This window comes from Brachycentrus maculatus, unplaced genomic scaffold, assembly GCF_059751285.1.
Source record: "Brachycentrus maculatus isolate JH-2025_06_01 unplaced genomic scaffold, ASM5975128v1 h1tg000714l, whole genome shotgun sequence".
NCBI classification, from domain to species: Eukaryota; Metazoa; Arthropoda; class Insecta; order Trichoptera; family Brachycentridae; genus Brachycentrus; species Brachycentrus maculatus.
The window spans coordinates 42789-59596 of record NW_028281445.1 but is presented as its reverse complement, the minus strand read 5'-3'; the positions used below and the strand labels follow the sequence as shown (position 1 = coordinate 59596).

The 16808-nt window shown below is 32.0% G+C and overlaps 2 protein-coding genes across 2 annotated transcripts; one reads left to right on the top strand and one right to left on the bottom strand.

The window, feature by feature from the left end:
• Nucleotides 1-1198: 1198 nt before the first annotated feature.
• Nucleotides 1199-9960, bottom strand: LOC148300445 (dynein regulatory complex protein 1-like). Its single transcript, XM_088274794.1, has 17 exons — nt 9741-9960; nt 9044-9063; nt 8601-8765; nt 7447-7682; nt 7156-7362; nt 6714-6881; nt 6415-6627; nt 5906-6104; nt 5475-5569; nt 5256-5381; nt 4334-4468; nt 3895-3955; nt 3587-3626; nt 3257-3354; nt 2497-2680; nt 1526-1686; nt 1199-1432 (listed from the first exon to the last, which is right to left on the bottom strand). Exons 1-17 carry the CDS (start codon nt 9863-9865, stop codon nt 1269-1271), a joined length of 2397 nt encoding a protein of 798 aa, XP_088130920.1. The 5' UTR covers nt 9866-9960; the 3' UTR covers nt 1199-1268.
• Nucleotides 9961-10396: 436 nt separating this feature from the next.
• Nucleotides 10397-15078, top strand: LOC148300444 (large ribosomal subunit protein uL5-like). The gene is made up of 5 exons (XM_088274753.1): nt 10397-10424; nt 10728-10874; nt 11385-11534; nt 13068-13215; nt 14916-15078. The coding sequence occupies exons 1-5, from the start codon at nt 10419-10421 to the stop codon at nt 15038-15040; spliced, it is 576 nt and encodes a 191-aa protein (XP_088130879.1). The 5' UTR covers nt 10397-10418; the 3' UTR covers nt 15041-15078.
• Nucleotides 15079-16808: the final 1730 nt, after the last annotated feature.

The following is a 16808-nucleotide window of genomic DNA, read 5'->3' as shown; positions in this document are numbered from 1 at the left end:
AAAAACGGCAAATGCCGTGTCCCGCCGACAACGTGTTAATAAGTCTCCAGTCTGGCAATGTGCCACACTTGTTAAGTGTTATGTGTCTCTATTACATCTTCCATAATAAATTTTTATGGAAGATAGAAAAATCATGAACTGGGATCACAAATCTTCGAACCTATTCATTTTTAGAAATTACTAAATAAATCTTTACATTTTTGGTTGGATCACTGGAAACATCAAAAAGTACCGATGTGTATTTATTTTACCAACTAGCACATTCATGCATTTAAATCTGGTCTGAATATGCCTGCCAATAGATGAAATCACTAATTAAGGAAGTAAATATGTACTTGATACAGAAATAAGTGGTTGCACACCAAAGTATTTCACATAACTTGTACAGGGACAAGTTGATTTAACAGTGGAATTTCACAATAGGAAATAATATTATTAGCATTCTAAAGCAGTGCTTTAATAATGAAATTCATAGTAAAATTGGTAATTATTTATTATTACAAAAAAAATACATATGTAAGTCAGGTATATTGGACCCATTTCTAATTTTTGATAATTATGAGCGATGAGAACCAGCTTTTTTTATAAAATAAATGTCTGAACTGACCTTGAGTTACAATTGAAATATATTAATGATATTCATATTTAAAAAGTAAGCAAATAATAATTGTCTCTAAAGGTTCAAATTTATCTGCATGGTTTGTTTATTTGGACCGCCAGTTCGATAAATGTGGCATAACTATCTTGATAACTTAATATTAATCATAAAATTTTCCCCAACGTTAAATATAAAATTTTTAACAACTGGGATTTGACTATGGAAATATTTTTTAGTAGGAATTTCACAAAAATCTCCATTGGATTACCGATAATTCCAATTGCTCTTTTTTTGTCGACATGTTTGTATCATAGATACAGGAATTTATGAAATTTCAGTTATGGAAACCCATGAAGTTTTTGAATGAAACAACAGTGGTGGCTAAGTTTCATATTAATGCATCAAACTGTTTTGTAAGATATGAAATAATTTTTCTTGAAAAGAACAAAAAAAGGTTTTTAATATTGCCGGCAGTCCAATATACCTGATATATCTACAGGATGAACAACTGATCGGCAACCTAATTTTAATTTAGCCTAGTCCAAGAAACTATTAAATTTTCATTACTTTAAAGATATGTATTATTAAAATCTGCTACTGGAAAGGTATTTATTTATTGTCTTGAACATAATACATATACAGGTGGATTTAAAAAAAATACTGAATTAATTTATGAAAAATTATTTTGTGCTGGTAATTTAATTTGTTTACTGATTGGTGATAGAAATTTAATTTTTGGTAAATCTGTTGACGGAATATGTCCTCGCAGTAAATGCTGCAAATCAGAGTTTTGTTTTCTCAACTGTACAACTTCCTCATTCAATTTTTGTCTTTCTAAAAGAAAAAACAAATTTATGTTAAAAATAATTTACACTCTGTACTATAGGTGCAAACAGAAATATATTTGTATGTTACATATTCACTCACCTTGTAAAATAGGAAGATATTTGTTGAGAGCAAACAGTAAACCACTCCATAGTTTTTCTTTTTGTGGGGGAAATATTTCTTTATATTTATTCCAGTACATTGCAACGTCTTCGGTTTTTAAACTACGCGATATTGCAGTGTCCATTTTAGAAAGCATAGGTCTAAAATAAAATATATCTTAAAGGTATTTTTTTAATGGCAATGGAAGCTTTTTTTTTCTATTTTTTTTTACAAAAAGAGAAATATTTGTGTTTTTATTATATACACAATTTTATTTCAATTTCATAATATTTCTGTGTGCCTAAGCGGCTCATTGAATAGGTATAAAATGTGGTAGAGTGGGTTCGAACCGGGAAACTCTGACTTAAGAGTCCGCGACATTAACCACGGAACCACAACCCGACACAACTAAAACTAAAGTGGACTTAACTTCATTCACATCGACATCATACTGATTGCGTAAGGTCCATTTAATATTATATTAAAATAGAAGTAGATTTTTTCTTCTATTTGAAAATACACAAAGTATATTAAAATAAAGTTTATTAAATTACTTTTAAATTACACACTCAATTTCGAACCCAGTGGTCTTTTATTTTGGTTTTTACTTATCTAGTTTATTTTGGTGGAAAAATTTTAGATTTCTAAAGGCCACATTAATTTATCTGATTTAACATATGGCTGCATTCATACAAATTTCAATTGACTACTTTTCAAGTTTTGTAGACGCAAGCACTTATAAGCTGAATTTTTACATGTATTTCTACATGTGCATATTCAGATTTTTTTAAAATTGGCATAAGTAAAAAGCCCATATCAAACTAGCCAAAAGGCCACATGCTGCCTTAAGGCCCTAGGTTCGCCACCTCCGATCAAGCATATTTTATATTTCATCTATACAGTTTCATTTCTATATTTTGACGAGTATATTGCCACTTATAAAAATGGTTATATGAAGTGATTAATGATACCTTTTTTCGGCTTTGTCGGCTGCGACAACACTGGCTACAAATTCTTGTAACGCATTCAAAACATGCACCGAGGATACTTTGAGATCGTGACCGTACTTGCACGTTACTGGCATCCTTCTGGCCACATTCATATCTACTGAAGATGAGAAGTCGCCCATGCCTATTAAGGCCCCCATGGATGGATCTTTGGAAAGAAGATTTTATTCGATTATCAACATATCCATAAAATGCCATAACTAGGCGAAACAATTTCACAATATTAATTTTTATTTGTGTTTTTTTTAAATAAAATACAACTTAGTAGACACAAAAAAATCTATGTTTGATTTAAAAAGTAATACATATCGCTCACTCCTTTCAAGAACGTCATAAATCAAAAATTGTCAATTTTCAGTTGTGCATGTTTTCAGAATGCCCAGAAAAACTACTAAATCCCAGCAAAAGCGGCATATTTTTTACTTAATATTTACCCGCTACAGGGCAGAAAATGCAATTTTTTAAAAATATACCAAATATTTTTCAAATGAAGAAAAAACAGGTTTTACCTAAAAAGATTTGTTGCACAGTAAAAAGTTCAATAAGTGGCTTGGTATTTATTTTTAATACATTGTGTTAGATTGTTAAACTTTAAAAACGTTCTCCTGAAAAATCAAGTTTTTTGATTTATGACGTTCTTGAAAGGAGTGAGCGATATATTAACATATCATCGAGAAATAATTTCCGATAAATCATCTATCTATGAAACGTCTTCCAGCCTTACCGTACATAGTGCTGCTGCAGTCTTTAAATATTTCTTCAACTTCATTGACCAAAAGCTGCTCTGATTTTGTTATTTTCAACTCGGTCTCTGCTACTTTTCTACCAATAATAAATTACATTAAAATATTAACTATTAGTATTTTTTTAAACAGGCTTCCAATGTCAGTATTTTTTTTTGTATTATTTTTTTTACAAAATCACGTTAAACATTAAAATGTGATTAAACCATAATGAAATAACAAACTAAAAACTTTGTATTTGATGAGATAAAAAAAACATGTTTTTGAAATGGGAGGAAAAACATAAAATCCATATTTTCAAAAATACATACTCTTCACTTCTTCGAGAAATTTTGTCGTCAGCTTGATCACCTTAAAAAATATATTTCAATTATAAATTGAATAAATTTTATTAGACAGAATAAGAGCTGTTGTCACTAACCGGTGATGAATAAATACTATTCTATTAATAAGCAAATTTTGCAAATGAAAAATTAATATTATATTCTGATATTCCTCCCCAGTGATAATACCCTATGGTGCTTCTTCTGGCATTTTATACGAATACGATAAAATCAGGTTTTTCAAACTAAATCAAGTAATATAATAATTGCCATTTTTAGCAGGATAATTTTTTTACCATGTTCTCCTTGAAAACTCTCTATTGCAATCAATTGATTCTTAGAATCTTCATAGCTCTGCTGAAAACAATAGAAGGTAGAAAAATTAACAGATTATAAATATTTTAGGCAAAGTGTGTCGTCTCTGAAGAGTAAAGGTTGGTAAGATCCAGTCATAAAGATCTGCATTAGTGATCTGTTCACTAAGACGGGATCAATTTCTCATTAAGCAAGAAGGGAAAATTATCACAAATCACTAATGCATGGCGTCACTGATAAACTGTAGAGGAGCTTTAAAAAAATGCTATCATGAAATCTTATATTTTTCTCAATTCTTTTCCTGGACATTGTATGTACGAGTATTTATGACTACTAGATAGATAGATTGAGAAAGCAAACTGTGAATCACACTACTGAAATGTGACCTATATGCCTCTAATAATGTGAATTAATAGCTACCTCATATTCTGTAATAGGTTTTTTATCTTTCTTCATCTTCTCAGCATTTCCTTCATCACAAACGGGGCAGTATGAATACTTTGCAAAATAGGAGCAAAGCATATGTATATCCTCTTCCTGGTTAATTTCCAGAGCCTGAAAAGATCGATTTGACACAATGATTCGACTTTTATATTTTAAATAGATTAAGTTGTAAATTGATTCATAATAAATAATAAATAATAATAAAACCCTTATCCGCACCCCAATGGTGCATAGGGCACTGCGTCATATAAATGCAGTGTTATCTTGATCGTTTACACATGAAGGAAAGGTGATCAGCCCTCCGCTTCAGGTACCAGTCCAGGGTAATATTGAATAAATATGACAGTGAAAAAAATCACATATATTTATTTTACCCCCCTTGGGAATCGAACCCGGGACCTCCAGAACGGTAGCCGAGCGTGCTGACCATTACACTACGGAGGCGGACAAATTGATTCATAACATTGCAATATTTTTGGAGCTTTAGACAAATCATTGTAAAAAATCTGTTCAAGGATAGTGATTTAAATGAATTGATGATTTAAAAAAAATACAAACAATAAATAATAATATGAAAGTATATGGGGGTAAGAAACCAAATGAATCCCATTGAAGATATTTAAACTTTGTTTATTTTTTAATTGTATGATATTTTTTAATACATGCTTAATTTATGATGCGTTGGTGGTTGCGTTAAACTTTCATCTTTTTCGTAGACTTTGTTATTCCGGTGAAAACATTTTGCATGACTATGAGTCTTGCAGAATATGCTTCCATTTTTAGCGACTGACTGGTCTTCAGACTATTTGTACTTTTATATTGGATTCTTTTCTTATACGACAATTTTACTATAAAAATGGTCACACCCGGTCTGCCCTACACTGTAAATATTACTTACACTAAATACATTGTCCAGTTTGCATATTAAAACTGGTTCTTCTTCATATTTCTTTAGAAGGGGCCACAATCGTTCTTCAATGAGAAATCCTGAAGTATCTGCTACCAAGTTAAGGACATGGTTTACCTAAAACATATCCATAATCTAAAGTTTATTTTATTAAGCATTCAGTATATAACCTTATTTATATAATATCCATAAAAATAAATATAATTTTACCAGTTTATTTTTAGATTGGTTGTACATATTATCGGAGAAATTCTTAGACGTTTCAGAATCTGCACTAGTTGATGAAGATCCACAGCTATATGAATCTACAAGAAATTACTGAACACATTAAAAAGTCTGCAGTTATCAAAGATCAAGGCAGAAAATATTTTCAAATATTAATTAATCATTCTCACTATTGTGAGCCTTTTTCTTAACATTCATAAAAAATCATGATTTTTAACAAAATATAATTTTTAAAATAAAAATTTTAATGTGAAAGGTTTAACTTTACAGCCATCAAAAACATAAAATTAGATTTAATTATGATAGTCACTATGCAAATTCTTCATTTTACAGTTTTTTATATTATTAAATAGCCTTTACACAGGATACATTATGGAATCTTTCGAAATAAAATATTAATGTTCTATAAAATTTACCTATGTTTTGTATTTTTTCTACAGCAATTTTATAAGAAGGCATATCGGACTGCTTAGGAAACTTAATTTTGATTGGAGGCGATTCTATTCCAAGAATATTTTCATTAATCATTTCATCCATAGTAATGATCTGTCCAATCAATTCATTTGCTTTTTCTTTATTCATTCTCCAAAGTTGTTGGTATTTCCGTTCATTGACCTGAAAATAAATATTTGAATTGAAGTAAAATGATTTATTTATCAATTTCATAAAGCTAAACAATATATGATAATGTTTAAAAAGTCATTTTATTTTTTAAATGATTTTGTAGAATTTTTAAAAGATCTTAAAATACTAAAAATCACTCAAAAGTTATCCAAAAAATCATTGAACTACATATTTGAACTTTAACCATATAGTTTTTTGGCACTGTTGTATTGTAATATATTTTTTTAATATGGCAATCAAATAAAAACAACATGTTTACATCTAAATTTTGTAAAATAGACAGATATGTTGTAATGCTTACATTAGCAAAATGTTCCGCTTTAACTTGAAGATCTAGCATAACATCATGCAATCGGCAAATTTCTTTAGTGGCCTTAGCTTCTTCAGCCATTCCATCTTTTTGAGCGTTCTTGATCTTCCTCTTGAGCCCATTCATAATGTCTTGCATTTTATTCAGTTTTCTTTTTTGCTGTGATCTAACAAATACATTTTCTTCCTCTCTTCTCTTTAATACCTGCCTTAGACAATAAATAAATGCTTTATTAGATTGCACGTTGACGGCACAGATCGCTGTATTCCATGATAATAATATTATTTTACCTGAAAATTGTAGTCAATTTTTTCGCTGTTAATAATACATGTGGCTTTCAACTGCTGTAGTTCTTGTTGAAGTGTTTGAATTTCTGTCTCAAGTTGTATTTTTGAAGCTCGAAATCTTTCTCTGTGTTCCAATGTTAGAATATCCATCCTTTGCTCAAAATTAGCCACCTAAAATTATAATATTTGAAAAACTAGTGTTATATGGTAATTTAAAAATTGGATTAAATAATATCTTAAGGCTATTTTTATTTAAATTGCCAACAGTTGTTCTCAAACATGATCAGATGAATCTTTTGAAAAAAGTTGTTCGAAGATAAATATATTTTTTAAAGGTTGAATTTTCTTTACTGGACAGAAAAATATATACCCATATGAACAACAGTTTTTGAAATCATTATCTCAATTAAAGTGATACAATCTTGTGACAATTTAAAATACTAACTTGCTCCAGCTTGTGATCAATATTGGCAATTTCTTCTTTGTCTCTTTTTTTGTACAATGCTTCCCATCGCTTACGGTTGTACTCTATTGTCATGGCTCTTTCCATTGCAATAGCATTTTCAATAAGATTTAGTTGAGACTGATAAGCACTTCTCATTAACAAAACTTGAGCGTCAATCCGTTCACTTAATTCCTTGATATCCATCAGCTGCTCAAATCACATATACAAAAAAATATATTAGTTTTTTCACTGTATACTATAATTATTATTTTTTTAAGTAAAGGTTTATACCTGTTTTTGTAAATCTCGGTAAAATGTTTCATCTACAAGTCTCATTTCTTCCTTTAGTTGCATTATGAGCGCATTTTTCTGCATTATCAAATCATTGCACCGTTCTTTTTGCATGTTTATTTCTTCATTGATATCTATAGGATCATTCAAATCTAGAATGGGATTCCAATTTTTCGATATTATTTCGAATTTTTCTTCAGCCAGCTTGGCTTCTTCTTCAAGTTTAGCTATAATTTCTACAAAAAAAATAATTCAGTAATTTAGCAGTATGAACTATCTGAAAAACATCCAGCACAGTAGTGCGAAAAATGCCTGACCCTAAGCCCTTTGAGGGCAAAAACTATGAAATCAATAATTCCTTTCTTTTCATTTTGAGGTGTTAACACATTGTTTGCGGAAAACGCTTAAAAGAGTCATTAACATACTGTTAGTAGAGAGCAGGAGACGCTTATAAGTGTGATATTTGCTCACTTTTAGTAAAACGCGAGATGCCAAAAAACATTGTACAGATCGGAGTTCGCCTGCCAACAATGTGTTAAGATAATTTTATTATAATAAATTGAATTTTTTTATCAATGTGGATTCAATTACAGAGATAAGATCCCCCTTATTATACCACCTGTTCACTAGTAACCGTTGAGTGATTAAAAATTAACAAAACAAATATAAAATGAGAGGAAGTCTTTGGGGGAAAAGTCTACCGAACAATTGTCAGACCTGCACTCCTGTATGGCTCTGAGTGCTGGATGATGTATAACAACTACTCTAGGCAACTAGAAACTGCTGAAATGCGAATGCTTAGATGGTCAGCTGGAGTGTCCCTTAGAGATAAAATAAGGAGTTCACGCATTCGTGGAAGCCTGGGTATAACTGATATCAATAGTAAGGTAGAGGAAAGGCAATTGAGATGGTATGGGCACATAGGACGTAGAAATCCTGAACATATTGTAAACCGGGCGATCGCCATGGATCTGCCTCAAAAGACATCTAGTAGAAGATCAAAAATTCATGGATGCTACAGATAGATAACACAATTCGAAGGGTGACCTAGGTGATGTTATATATGATAGAAGGACCTACAACCTGAGGACGAGGATAGCTGACCCTAACAGTCTTAATAAGTTGGGATGGAGCAAGGAAGAAGAAGAGAAAACCTTTCTTTTTGTTGGCCTCTGCGAATCTTCTGGCCACCTCTCGAGCATCACTGGCTACCCGCACATTGCTGACCTTCTCTTCTCCATCCGCCAGCAAGTGTTCCAGTAACGCAGCGCTCTCTGCCGCTTGCTTCTCCACAGGACCGACATCCTCATCAGTTCCACCTTCCCCAACCCCATCCCCTTCAAAAGTGACAGCAAGGTTCTCTGCATGTGAGGATCTAAAATTATTATTTACAACCTTTTGAGTGTGTCCAAAAACTTGTTCACAATTCTGGATTATCTGCAAATGAGTTTTAATATTATTTTTTGGCATCTCAACATCGATGATGAAGAATATGGAAGTCTGGGTATTTACAAGGTTTACGGCCGTCAAGGCTGGTTTAAGCGATCACTTTACACCTGTGTAAGATTCACCAATTCTACCCATGATTGACAACCACACTCCTCAAATTCTTGAAACCTCTAGATATATTGATCGAATTCGAAACACAGTACCTATGCGAGAGTTCATTAGAGACATCTATGGTGGGATGAGGAAAGCTTTTATTAAGCAGAAACTCTTTCATATGCATGTGGGGTCCGAACCCTGGATTATTTGAGAAACACTTGAAAACATCATTTTCATTTTGAGTGGGTCCAAATAATAAATAATCCAGATTTGTGAACAGGTATTTGGACACACTCAAAATGTTATTATAAACATATTTTATAGTTTCATTATGTAATACTGATGTAGTTTATTGTAGCAACCAACCAGGACTTACATGGGCAAATTATTTCTGTAAATAAATATAAACAGAAACGCATTTTATAGCTTTAAAAAAATGTATCGCTATATGCTGAATAAAAATAATTATAAGTTTACATTTATCAATAAAATATTAAAATTGCCACACTTATTGGAGAAGTCACTGACCCTTAATGATAAAAGAAGAATAAAGTTACTATTATTTTGCATCAGAAACTATATTTAAAATTATGATATCTATTATGATTAGCAAATTCTTGGATCAATAGAATATAAAAAAATGTTTATTTGTGTGTATATTTTTGTATTTTCGAAAAAAAAAATTATTAAACAAGGATAAGAAAATATTAGTTTCTGTAATTAAATTAAGTAAAAGCGGAAGAAATTACCTTTTTAATGCATTTTGTCTTTTTTGAATTCGGAGTTCTCTGGCTGCAATCCTGTCTTGAGGGATATCTGAAGTGATTTGGGGTTCAGTCGATTCTAAAATTTTTCCATCGTCGTCATCATCCATTTTATTTATTTTTGTCTGGTCGCGAGAGATTGAAATCACAGACCAACCGAATATTTTAAAATCTCAGCGGTAAAATTTGATCAATACGTGCGGTTGCCAATGAAATTTTAAATCAGTGCTGCCATAGTTTTGCATATTATTTATACGTAAATTCATTTTGATTCATTTGTCCTTTCATTCAATATTAAAATTAAATGGCGTAAAATAATAAATTTGGAAAAGCTTAAGCGGATTCATTTGAATTTTTTTTCTGAGTTCGAAAAACGATATTTTTACTCGAAAGGAATATATTTTACATGTAAAAATACTATTTTTAATTTATCAACTTTGTGATTCTTAATTTCTATTTAATCCTCCTATAACTATCCTTTTGAAAAATAGCATTTTAGTCAGATAAAAGAGTGTATAATCCAGGTAGATACGAACTGAAAATAGTTTCTACGAAAATACGTAGTTAAGAACTATATTCAAGTATCCAAAAAAAATCTCGATACTTTTTATCAGTATTAACTACTGGTAACTCCGGCGGTCCTTTTTTGATCCGTCGGTCATCATGTCGGTGTGTTGTTTTCTAAATTATTTTTTAAATCCTAAAATATCTTTTAGATCGCTTTGTATATTTACTTGTGGTTTAAAAACTATGAATCCTTATTAATCGATTAATTCGTTTCTGCAAATCAAAATGATATGTGCCTCCAGTTTTTGCAATTATTACTCAAATGAAAATACACGTTCCAAATGTCATCTTTCAGTTTATGTAGCCGATCGGCTTGCGATGAGTTATTTGATAAATGATTTGTGGCGAACGATTTAGTGACTTGGTGTTTATAGTTTTTGTAACGTTATTTTTGTAATTTTTCAGCCGGCCGCTGCCCCTGTTAAAAAAGCTAAGGAAGGGAAGGTTATTAAAGATAACACCAAAAATGTTATGAGAAACCTGCATATTCGGAAATTATGTCTGAACATTTGCGTTGGTGAATCTGGTGACAGATTGACTCGTGCTGCCAAGGTATGTTTGGATTATTTGTTTGTTTACATCCTTCAAGTAACCTCATTTGTATCTTTCCTTTTTTATTATGTTTCATATCAACAGTCTGAGCCTAAAAGTAGTTGGAACTTTTAATTCTTATGTCCATATGATATTAAAAATAATGTTCAACATTCTAAACTTTAAAAAAAATAAAGTATCAATTCGATTATTAGTTTTATAATTCCATTTGTGCAAGGTATGCTTGTTAGTTTTCGAATCTTAACAATTGTTGTGTAGAAATGTAAGCTGTAGTACTATCTGCATATTATTTGTTCAAGAAAATTCTGTCATCTGTGAGAATTATCTTAGTTAACAATATGCTATAAAAAATCTTTTTGCAACATCTGCCCATCATTTTCTGGCTCGGTGGATTACTTAAAATAAGAAACATTTTTACTTGAAAACCATTATTTTTGCCACGGCATATAACCGTGGTATTCATTTATATTTGCAAATATTGTCTGTTATTTGTAAATTTAATTTATTCAGGTGTTGGAGCAGTTGACCGGACAACAGCCCGTTTTCTCCAAGGCCCGCTACACCGTACGATCCTTCGGTATCCGTAGGAATGAAAAGATCGCTGTCCACTGCACGGTCCGGGGAGTCAAGGCCGAAGAGATCCTCGAAAGAGGCCTCAAGGTGAGCAGAACTTATATTTCCGATTTTTCGCATGTATTTACACATTGTTTGCGAGAAACGTTTAAAAGTGTCTTACACATTATTGGTAGAGAGCGGGAGACGCTTATGAGAGTTCTATTTGCTTATTTTTGGTAGTGCGCGAAAGACACCAAAAAACATTGTACAGATCGGAATTGAGTTTGCGGTTACTAGTGATTGTTATACCGAGGGTCAGGCGGCAGACTGTCCCGAGTAATTAGGGTCGGGTTTGGTAGAGAGCGGGAGATGCTTATGAGCATTCCATTTACTTACTTTTGGTAGAGCGTGAAAGATGCCAAAAAGATTGTACAGATTGGAATTGGGTTTGCAGTTACTTGTTATTAGTATACTGAGAGTCGGGCGGCAGACTGTCCGAGTATATTTAGGGTCGGGTTTGATGAAAACACATCCCGACAATAATGTCTAAACACTTTACTACCAATCTAATATGGCAGTGTTCCGCAAACTTTTTCTATTCAAGGTACACATAACAAATTAAGAAATTTCAAAGGTGTATATTTACCATATCATGGTAACATATTATGTTTAATGTGAAATATGAGCCTTCTCAAGTGAGCACAGGCAATAAAAAATTGAAGCAATTGTGTTATTTTCACAAAACTAGAGTTTTTTTCGCGGCACACCCAACTAATCACCACAGTACACCAGTGTGCCGCAGCACACACTTTGCGGAACAATGTGATATGGTATGGTTTGTATTAAATTTGAGAATGGACCAATGTCTTGGCATGGATATTTTTTACATTTAGATGTTTCTAATTTTATAATTTGCCTCCTTAGTGTAGTGTCCGTCTCCATAGTGAAGCGTTTAGTGCATTTATCTACCATGCTGGAGGTCCTGGGTTCCATTTCCAAATTATTTAGTGTTTATTCACTTTAATATTTCTTTAATATCACCCTAGACTGGTTACCTGAAGCGCAGATCTGATTGTTCATGCAATTAATGATCAAGATAATGCTTCTATACTTTGCAGTACCCTTTGCATCATTGGGTGTGGATAATAAGGGTAAAAAAATACAATGGGATGGCTTTTAAGGATTTGTACAAATTCTATACTGCAAAGACAGCAATTTTCTTCAATTTTGTCTCGACTGCCGAGCTGATGATTTGATATAATTATGCTATAATTGACGCCATTTTATTCAAAAGCTTAAAAATACCTAGGTACATTTATGTATTTATATTTTGAATACTAAAGATATTTTATAATTTTTTTAATGTCTAAGTTAATTTTGGAGAGTTGTAATTGATTGATGCAGAAGATTTATGTATCATAAATACCTCGGCATATTTATTTCATTATCGTATGTCCTGTCTCATGAGGATGTCCTTTTATAAGATATGCTAGATTAATAAATCTCTTTGCAACTTCCGCCCACCTTCCATTAGTTCGGTGGATTACTTACTAGAGATACACTCTTTTTGTTGAACTTTATATAAAAATAAACAGTTTAAACTGATTTTAAACTTAAACTTATATTATTTGTACTTAGGTCAAGGAATACGAGTTAGTGAGGGGAAACTTCTCAGACACTGGAAACTTTGGCTTTGGTATTCAAGAACACATTGACTTGGGTATCAAATATGACCCTTCCATTGGTATCTATGGTCTAGATTTCTACGTCGTCCTTGGAAGGCCAGGTAATATACATTTTGTCATTGATCAATATTTTTTCCCCGCACAATTTACTGCAAATTTTTGCATATTTTTTGTTCAAGGTAATTCTTGTCTATGAGGGTTACCTTAGTTATTAATATGCTAGATTAATTCTCTTTGCAACATCCGCCCATCATTTTCTGGCTCGGTGGATTACTTAATATGAGAAATAATTACAGTAAAACTCTGTTTTACATTTTTTAAGAGAATGTTAAAAATTACAATATGGTGCTTATTTTTTTGTTAACTGTCTGAGTAATTTAATGAAAGCAGTTCAATAAAAGTTTGGCAATGTATATGTTTGCCAAAAATACTAACAAAAGGTTTAAACTTAATGATGTAAAAAATGAGTAATGCAAAATATTTTCATCAATGAAATGATAGAATTTTTAATTTAAGTTTTGTTTAGTAAGAACCACGGTTTCTTAAAATCTATGGTGACACGTGTTTGATGCATTTCCCAACATTTTCAAACATAGTATGTGAAGCTAAATCTAAATTTTAGAGTTGTGTCGTTAGGACGTTGGAATTTGAAGAGGGGGTAGGAGCTGTTTCTTATTTTTATTTATTTATTTTATATTTTGAAACAGTGGGACAGTAAGGGGGAGGCTTTAGTCATTTTCATATTGTTAATTATGGGTTTATTATTACTTATATTTCTATGAATTTCTATTGTTTCAATATTGGTCTATGACTTTTTGTATTTCAATTTTTAGGATTGTTGTTGAATTTAAGAAATAGTGGTATTTTCTAAATAAAACTTTAACTAAAAAATGGATAGATTTTACCGCAAAGTGACTGCCAAATCAACTGATAAAATGATAGCATTTTTGTATCTGAATCAGTGTTTCCTAATTAGCACTATGCACAGTTACATTAATGGATACGTGCAGCAATCGTTTGACTTACAAAATTTAACCTGTCTGGGTGTGAGTTTCTCCGAACAAAACTGTATCTGAGGAGTGAATTTGTTTTTGTGTTTTTTTTTTACTTTTAAATTTTTATATTATAGTCGATGCTATAAGCAACATGTTTTCTTGAATAAACAAAGATATTTACCCCAGTAAACATGATTTATATCAAAATTATCGAAATACCGATTAATCATGTTTTTAACATGTTTTGATATAAATCGTGTCATAAATCATATTTTGTATCGGCCGTACATGTACGTCCAAACTCCTTTGAGAAAAGTTTGGTATGGCCGTACATGTACGGCCATACTCCCGGACAGGTTAATCACATTAAACTGATTTTCACCATCAATAAAACTGTATATTGATGGTAATAAATGTTTTTAAAAAATTATAATTTTTTTTATATATCATCCCCGCAATAAGGGGTACGCGAGCTTGAGGTCTTTCTTGAAGTGGTACGCAGGAAAAACTATTTGGGAATCACTGATCTAAATTATAAAAGCGCTATAAATTAGATACTTCCATTACTTGTTAGTATTCGTTAGATTCTTGCTACGTGCCACAGATGATTTCCTTTTTCGAACACAAGCCACTTAGCATCATTATAAAGAGATTTATTTTTAACATAGAGAAATTTTTAGTGGGATTCAATCATGGATTTAATTTTTACTCTAGCAAATAAATAAATAAAAAATGACACATACTATTATTTGATTTATGTAAATGTAATTAGGTTGCGATTTGACATTTGAATTTGTTAATTTCAGGATTCAACGTAGCTCACAGGAAGCGCAAGCGTGGCAAGGTTGGCTTCCCCCATCGCCTGACCAAGGAAGACGCCATGAAGTGGTTCCAGCAGAAATATGATGGAATCATTCACAACAAGAAGTGATTTATTTTAATAACAATAAAACCAATATAAAATCATAACTTCTTTTATTGTTTCACCACAATCCATTTTCATGATCTGTCCCTGAGGAACCTAAGGCAGCAAGAAGCACGCTGACCTCGACTAACAAGTATAAGAATGCAGGAGTGGAGAGAATAGAAGAAATAAAATCAGTTTTATGATTAATTTACAAATTAATCAGTCTCATTTTATTAATTTGTCTCTCTCTCTCTCTCTCTGGTCTCAATCCTGCGGATTGGTCTCTAGCAACAGATGACATCTCTTTCGCCATTCTCGCCTATTTTCGGAAGTCCTCTTCAGCTCCTCGTACGTCGAGCAGCCCATGTCTTCGTATAAGTCGCTTAGGTATTCGCGGCGTGGGCGTCCTCTGGCGTTTATTCCCTCGATCGTCCCCTCTATTATTTTGTGCAGGAAACCCTCTTGTCTTAGCACGTGGCCGATGCATTCGGCGCGTCTTTTGGAGATAGTCACGAGTAGGTGCTTCCTTTCTTTGATCAATCGTAGTACCTTGTCGTTGGAGATGTGGTCTCTCCAGGATATCCCGAGCATTCTTCTATAGATCCACATCTCCAACGCATTCAGCCTATTTTTATCTCTTTCAGATAGGCACCATGTCTCGCAGCCATACAGTAGCACACTCCATACATACGTTTTGACAAGAAGTTTGCGTAGTTTCAGATCTATATTATTTGATTGGAAAATCACTGATTTACTGTTAAACGCAAGTCTTGCTTGGTGTATGCGACTGTCAATCTCGCCTTTTGACCGGCCATCCCAAGAGATCCTGCTTCCGAGGTAGACAAAATTTTTTTAGGAGTACTCCAGAGATGGACACTCGCTCGCTGTTCGGTCCGGCCGACGACCGTTACTTTGGTTTTTTATTAATTTGTAAAAGTTGGAAAATTATTCTTTGCAGATTCTGAATTGTGTTTGGGTTTCCACTAAACTGTGTTTGCCATATTTTTCCGAAAACCTGTTTAGATATTTGTGCTATAAGTCTGTCTTGGCTTTGCATTCTCATAGAATGCCAAACCCTAAAAATATTTTAGGGAGATTAGAGTAATTTATGTAAGTAGCTTATTCTTAACTACCGTATGTTAGTTTTTATATCCAGATTAGTTTTAGAAGTACTACATACAGTAATGGTAAGAATAAAACAGATTAAAGTTATTTTGTGTTCTTTATTTTTTACTATATAACAATCGATTAGCATTATATCTATCGAGCCACAAAAATAAATACATATTGTAATAATTTATGGATACAAATAATAAATTCATAATACTTTTTAACTTCTGTAAAATATCACAATAATTTAACAAAAATCGGTATGTATCATATTCATGCATCTAGCAGTGTCATGTGCTGCATTTCTCTTCTAGTTTTGCATACCAAATATATTTTTAGTGATTCTCAAAAGCTGATGAAACAAACCCTTTCCCTTTACTTTTTTTTTCATCTTTTTATATAATGAGATTTATGTACAATAATACATTCACCTGACTCGATTTACCGTACTGTATGATAAATAAATTTCCCAGTAGATATATAAAAACAAGTGCAAATGAAAAAAGCTTAAATGATAGAAAAAAAAACTGAAAGAAAGGTGCCGGAATCTAGAATTGACACGTTTCATTTAAAAAGCCATAGTCTACTAATCCTGATTGCTTCTGCAGTCAGTAGAATTTTTTCACTGCTGCATTGTACCATATATGACAATCCATTTTGTCCGTCTTTTGGTATTGTCTAC